The 6555-nt window shown below is 42.5% G+C and overlaps 2 protein-coding genes across 10 annotated transcripts in view; one reads left to right on the forward strand and one right to left on the reverse strand.

Annotated features, from left to right (window-relative positions):
* The window catches only part of LOC135899931 (acetylcholinesterase-1-like), a 1036-nt gene extending 799 nt beyond the window's left edge, over nt 1–237 (reverse strand). The window contains exon 1 of the mRNA XM_070538002.1: nt 1–237. This exon is cut by the window's left edge and continues 738 nt beyond it. Within this exon, the coding sequence (XP_070394103.1) occupies nt 1–237 (237 nt within the window).
* LOC135899961 (acetylcholinesterase-like) overlaps nt 1–6555 on the forward strand; it is a 478426-nt gene that overhangs the window by 325440 nt on the left and 146431 nt on the right. The gene's annotated exons all lie outside the window — the stretch shown is intronic.

Raw genomic sequence — 6555 nt, forward strand, 5'->3', positions numbered from 1 at the left:
GGGCCGGGGCTTTTCGAAGCGAAGGTCTCCCACCGGAGGCTGTGCGTAAGGTATTCCGAGAAACGTGTGCACTGTAGCATCACTGATGATTTCACGCCGGCCGGCGACGAGTCCATCGCTTATGCGGACTACAGGAGAGTTGGCGTTGTAGGAAACTTCATTCGCGTACGTGCAACAACCGCACGCGGTAAGCAAGGAAACGAACGGCGCTAGCAGCCCTGAGCACGGCGGCTTCATGACGAGATCATGGAGTGGTGCTCAGGTGAAGACTTTACGGGACGAGTGACACGGTTCCACCTGCCACAGCAATTCACTTGCTTCCAGGCTAGACGAGTGCCTGCTGAAGAGGGGAGAGTCCTTTATTTATGCCTTGTTATTTTTACGTCCCATTGATTTCGCTTCATGTTTCACGGCCGAACAGGTTTCAAATGTCGTCCTCTCAACCTTCAGAAAAAGTTTACATAGGTTTTTTCACTTGTCCAGGTCACTAAATAATGTATTCAAAGCACATGTATATAGTGTGCTGGCGTTTATGAGCGGTAACTTCTGTTTTTATCTTTTCTTTCTTCATTTGCTTTTTTTTTTTTTGAGGCGGCGGGAAGGGCGTTTGAGAGCGGATTTTCCACCATTAGTTCTAACATGTCAGCTGGCAATGCTTCAAAAACTTGTGCCAAACTGGCCTCCACTTTCAGTAGGGGATGGAGAAATGAACTAACCAAACTTGTTTTTCTTTTTCTTTCTTTTTTTTGCTGTAATATTACGAGAGAAGCTTGGAAATCGCCCGGAATTTATTACTTTGTTTGTCGCAAGGCATGACTCTAGAACTCTAATGAGCATTCAGGCATGTGAAAACTTTCGTCACTACACAGCTAGAGCCACCGTCAGGAAGACGCGAGCAGGATTTGCGTTACAAGTGCATTCAAGGTGGGCTTTAGTAAGATCTTCCATCAGTGTTCTGAATAAATACGCCATGCTCTGAATGGTTTTGCGGATCATGTCAATTCATGCAGGTGCTGAGCATATAGTATTGCTAAACAAAATATCTGTAAAACTAGGCGCTCAAAGCTACAAGTGTGTCGATGCTTTCGTTGATGTGATTGTCAACGTGCATATAGTTTTTTTTTTTTTCAAAAAAAGAAGGTGCAACAAAGAGTTAAGTTATGGTGACATCTTTATTATTCTTCCAAGAGAGAACTGGTTTCTTTCTTGCGTGATGTCATTACCAATCGTCACAAAGTCACATGCTGCTCTTTCCTGGTGGAAAAACTGAGATCTGTGTCGCGGAAGAGTGCGCAAAACATTAGGTTGTTCAAGGAAAGATAAGCCGTGTTTCTGCAACTGTATCACCCCAAACATGGTAAGCGCTTTTTTGAGATCAAGCGGTAAGAAGACTGCAGGTAAGAATAAAAGACAAAACGACAGGTGACTGAGGATAGCGCTGTCTCCAAGGTCACAATCACAGGAAGCAAACTTTCCGTGAACTGATGTTTGCTACGCCGAATAACTTCCGCGACTTTTTGTGCATCCGCTTACGCCGCCTATCAGATGCAACACCGCCAGATCTTTTTTTCTAGTAACGTTACCCCACGTAAGCACATGCGCGAGCAAGGAGGAATTGCGGTATTGCTAGGTGATGTTCAAGAGAAGACACGAGGTGAATTTGGCGTCTAACAACGTACAGCGTGTTTAAGCGAACACTTTAAAAAATGCTTAAGTGTTGACTGTGGCAGATAGCACAATTCTAGTTCCTGAGGTGTTTTACTCGAAGTGGCGGAGACTGCCTGCACAAACAATTGAAATGCATAATTGACGAACTAACAAAAACTCACTAATTACCTTTCTAACTAATTACCTTTTGACCCATATTGCCATTTACAAATTCTAGGCATGGAGTTCACAAGGCGGATCCTCTTGGAACGAATTCTCAGTATGACACCAGTTTTGAGATATTAATTCGAGAACTTTGCGGAGAAAATTGGCGTTCCTGTTGCTTCTGTGCTTGAATACATAAAACGACGTTTTGTTAACAAAAACGAGAAAAAAAAGGGTTAACCGAGAGGCCCGATTATTGTATTAATCATATCATGAGAAGCCAACAAGCAAAGACACCAAAGAAAACATAAGGGAAATTACTTGTACTTATTAATTGAATTAAAGAAATGGTGATTTGCTTGAAATGAAAGTATATGAAGAAACAACTTGCCGCAGGTGGGGAACGATCCCACGTCTTCGCATTACGCGTTCGATGCTCTAACCAAGTGAACCGCCCGGCGTGGTTTCCCCGTCCACATTCTTGGGAATGTTCGTGGGTTTTGTGACTTTCATGTTCTTTAATACTTAACAGCGAGGTAAAACATGTGCAAATCATTGCTTTCTCCGGAATTTTGTCGCTAGAAATGGTTACGGAAGAAAACCTGGAAACAATTTTACAGAACTGTCCCAAAAACGTGCAATAGAAGCATTGACTACTTCTCCGCCACTGACTTCTACGCACAGTGAGCATGCGTGCGTGTGTGGGCGTGTGCACTGAGTATAACTGTTGGTATACTGTTTGCTATGCCAGAACTCCACTTTTTGGGGCTTTGTTGTGCCCAAAGGGTTCGACAGGAGCTGCATGGCGCGGCCACTTTCTTCAAGACAATTCACTCCTAAGGAAAGCTGAGTGTCAGGCCAGTGGACACCTATGCCCGCTTAGACAGCTAGTGGGTAACAGAGAGCAGCTCGATTTTGAACCCAAGTCCTCCCGCAGCCTAGGCGGACCACGTGGCCATGCACGTCTGCGGCGTATACAGCGTACATGCTGCTATGCTGTCCCAGCAAAGGCTCCAACGACGTCAGCTTTACTTTCCCAACTGCGGACAGAGGCCGCATTTTCATATATACCAATTTTTTTAGGAATTTTTCGTAGCATTGTGGAAGCATCGGCGAATAAAGCTCTCCACCGTACACGCGAAATTTTAAAGCGACCCCGATTAGGAGCGCTTGCAGCGAACCTTTAATCAGCATCGAGGTTTTTTAAACACTTTACTTGAAATAATTTACTTGGGCTGCGATGCTGCGAGGCTACGGTTTTATCCCACCATCGGATAGTTGACTTGATAGTTGATGCCCGCAAAGTGCGCAGCAAAATAGTGCCTCGCGTTTAAAAATTATAGTTTAACGTACCTATCCCCCATACTGGTTTGCGTTTTGGGCCAGTTCCCTACGGAAGAGCCAACCAAAAAACGAGAAACGAGAGTCCGCGGCAGCAGCAGCAGAACCGTTCTGTGAGTGGGCGATTGGCCAGGTTTTTCGACACCTTATCTAGGCTGCCAGCTTTTCTCTGTGTTTTGGGGGTGTTGTCTGGTAACTTCTCTGGAGGAGCGTCGGAAGTTTGATTTGCCAGCTTGCCGGTCCAAAGCGTTTACCTCGAAAGTTTTATTTGGAATGCCTTAAATGACACGAGTATATAAGTGGTGTTCATTCCGAATTCTGACGGAGCCATAAAAACAAATAAAGCTGAAGTGCTTCAGGAACAGCTGCGTACTGCTACTAGCCACTATCTTCAAACTTCAGAGGTCAGATTGTTCAGTAAGAGAATAATTGTCTGCAAATCTTCAGACTTGGCTTGTAGGTCAGGCTTTCTCCGATGCACAACCTTCGTGTCTTCCGAGCGCTTCCTGGAAGTTGACGCTGGGGTTGTTTCAGTGTACCGCTGCAAAAGGGTGACTGACTGGTCTCGTGTGCCGACAGTCAGTAATAGCAAAGTATATTTATATATTGATTTATTGATTATTTTATTTATTTATTTATTTATTTATTTATTTATTTATTTATTTATTTATTTATTTATTTATTTATTTATTTATTTATTTATTTATTTATTTATTTATTTATTTATTTATTGTGTCAGAAATAAACGGTATGAAAGTGGCATGTATGAAAGTGGCAGAAACAGTGAGTGCAACGTTATTCAAATCAGTCAGGGAAGCAAGTCATTTCTTCTACAAATGTGAGGCAATGTTCAGTCAAACTGTTCCAGTGAGGAATTTCACGGGAATAAAAATAATAGTTGTATAGGTTTGTCCTATAAAAATGTGTGATTAAGGAAGGAGAACGTCAGTGACAGTTTTGTTTGGTTGATTGTGGGGCAACATATGGGGTAGCTCAACTACAAGCCACTTGTTTATCAATAAATATAGAAATATGAGTCGATATAGCTTACGTCTCGCTTGTAATTCTGTTACTAACTTATCTTTCATGAGCTGTAAAACGTACATGTTGAGATCATGCTTGTTCATCTGTTCATCCTGTGAGCGTCCTCAAAGTCATCGACATTAATTTTAGTATGCGGGTCTCATATAATACATGCATATAGTAGTTTTGTCATCATGAAAGATGAATGTACTATTTGTTTTAATTTCACGGGTTAGTCTTTGAGCTTGTAGCATAATCAACAGAACTTGCAAAATCCAGAACCAGCCTCGCTAGTGCGGTTATTCCAGCTTGTGTTATTCATAAACATTGCGTCGAGATATTTAAGTTTCTCAACCAATTTAAGACTGTCGGAAGTAGTAGAGTACAAAGAATGTCTCCTTGTTACGCGATTAAAAAATTCTGTAATTTCCGGAATTTAGCTTCATGCCTGATTTGTTACACCAAGCACGGATATTGCTAAGGCCCTTGTCTAAAGCTTCTTATCCTTGTATTTTGGCTACTGTTTGAACGTATGGAAGACCTTGATCGTTGTTATTTTAATTTCGCAATAAATGAGTGCAATCGTCTTCGAAGAGTCGTTTCTGACCAGGCTTCACCATGCCATTGCAAAACATGTGAAGGAAAGCAGTGGCCCGAGGGTGCTGCCCTGTGAAACACCCGAGTTAACCGGGAGTGCGTAAGTTTGCAAGTTGAATACGATAACACATTGTACGCGGCCAGTTATGTAGCAAGATACCCAAGAAATCAACCAGTGTGGTAGTCCAGTTTGCTTTAGTTTGGAACTACATCTTGCGGGGCGAGGTCGAAGGCTTTGCTGAAACCTTAACATAATACGGCAACTTGATCAGCCTTGTCAAGTACGGATTTGAAAAAAGGTACCACTGTAGCCAACTATGTAACCATAGATAGCCCTTTTCGAAGACCGTGGTGACAAGATTTGGTTATCATCTAGAAACCTGATATGTAGCTACAAAGAAACAAGCTAGTGGTTCGGTATCACGACGAAGGAATCTGTTTGGTATATTATCGGATTCTGGCAAAGCCTTCACTTTCTTCATTTTCTTCGATAACTTCGCTTGCTGGAACAACCTTCCTGACAGAGGTAAAGGTCTATTGTCTCGAGGCCGGTATTTTGTAATCACGCCCTCTCCATTGCAAGGACTGTCAACGTTTCGGACACAGCGGCAAATGGTGCAAATCTGCAACACTTTGCCGCAACTGCGATGATAATGACGCCTAACTCGTCTGCTCATTGTACTTTTTTGAGGTGTTGCGTTTGCCAAACTGTTCACGCAGCCGATGATCCACAGTATTCAAAGAGATCCGATGAGACCAGACTACTGGATTTTATCCATCATAACAATCGTTCCAATGGAGACGCTTATGCAGTTTTAGAGTGAAGGAAACATACATACGCTGATGCATTGAGACGGCCTCATTATATGCTAGAAAAGACTGTAACGACTTCAATAGCCACCGCAGTGGAGAGGGCACTGAGTAGTGTGCTGGATCCGTTGCTGACCAGCATTTTTGTTGCATAATCGCAGGTACTTTCAGCTAAACTTTATATTCCTGAGTCTTCTACAACCGTAAACTCTCTTTGTCGCACTCCTCCGACTTCTAGTATACCCTTCGTACACTCTGTTTCAAATTAATAATCGAGAAATATACTAGCCAGAAATCACACCTCTAGCCCGTCTAGAACGAATGTCAATACTGGCGTAGAATTTGCGAACGTAGCTCAGCAGCCGAGGGTATGTAATTTTTTGGTGAACAAGCTTGAACACTCTCACACAATAAGCAAGTAAGAATCTGCGAGTAGGACGCAGATTTACGTACTGAAAGAGGCTGTTACCTCTTGTGTCTCAGAGTAATCGTGGCTGAGTTAACTCAGTGGAATCGCTGCTCCTTTTTGTCTTCTTTAGCAAATATTCGACGTCTTATTGCTACCTACGAGCCAGACACAGTTGTTCTACAAGAATTTTCCTGACATCTGCCTAATATTTTCCTTTAGTTTTTTTTTGCCTCTCAAGAGTAGACCAAATTTATGACCTTCGCCGAGGTTTATTTACTGTGCTGTCGTATAAGATAGATCACAAGGCTGTTATAAATCAAGATATCGTGCAGTCACACTCTGAACTGGTGGTTATTGATTTGGTTCTTCTCATATGCGCTCCTATTACCGTAGTCAATGATTAATTTCTTACAGACGTCCGTAGAAAAGATTATTGCAATTGATTCCTTTAAAAATCAGAGAACATTAACAACGCAGCGCACTGCAATTCACGTAACAGCACCTGTGTTTATTCCTCAAATATGTGTCGTGAGCTTTTCTAGTCGTGGCTATTGTCAAAGAAT

This window comes from Dermacentor albipictus, chromosome 4 (genome assembly GCF_038994185.2).
Source record: "Dermacentor albipictus isolate Rhodes 1998 colony chromosome 4, USDA_Dalb.pri_finalv2, whole genome shotgun sequence".
Lineage (NCBI taxonomy): Eukaryota > Metazoa > Arthropoda > Arachnida > Ixodida > Ixodidae > Dermacentor > Dermacentor albipictus.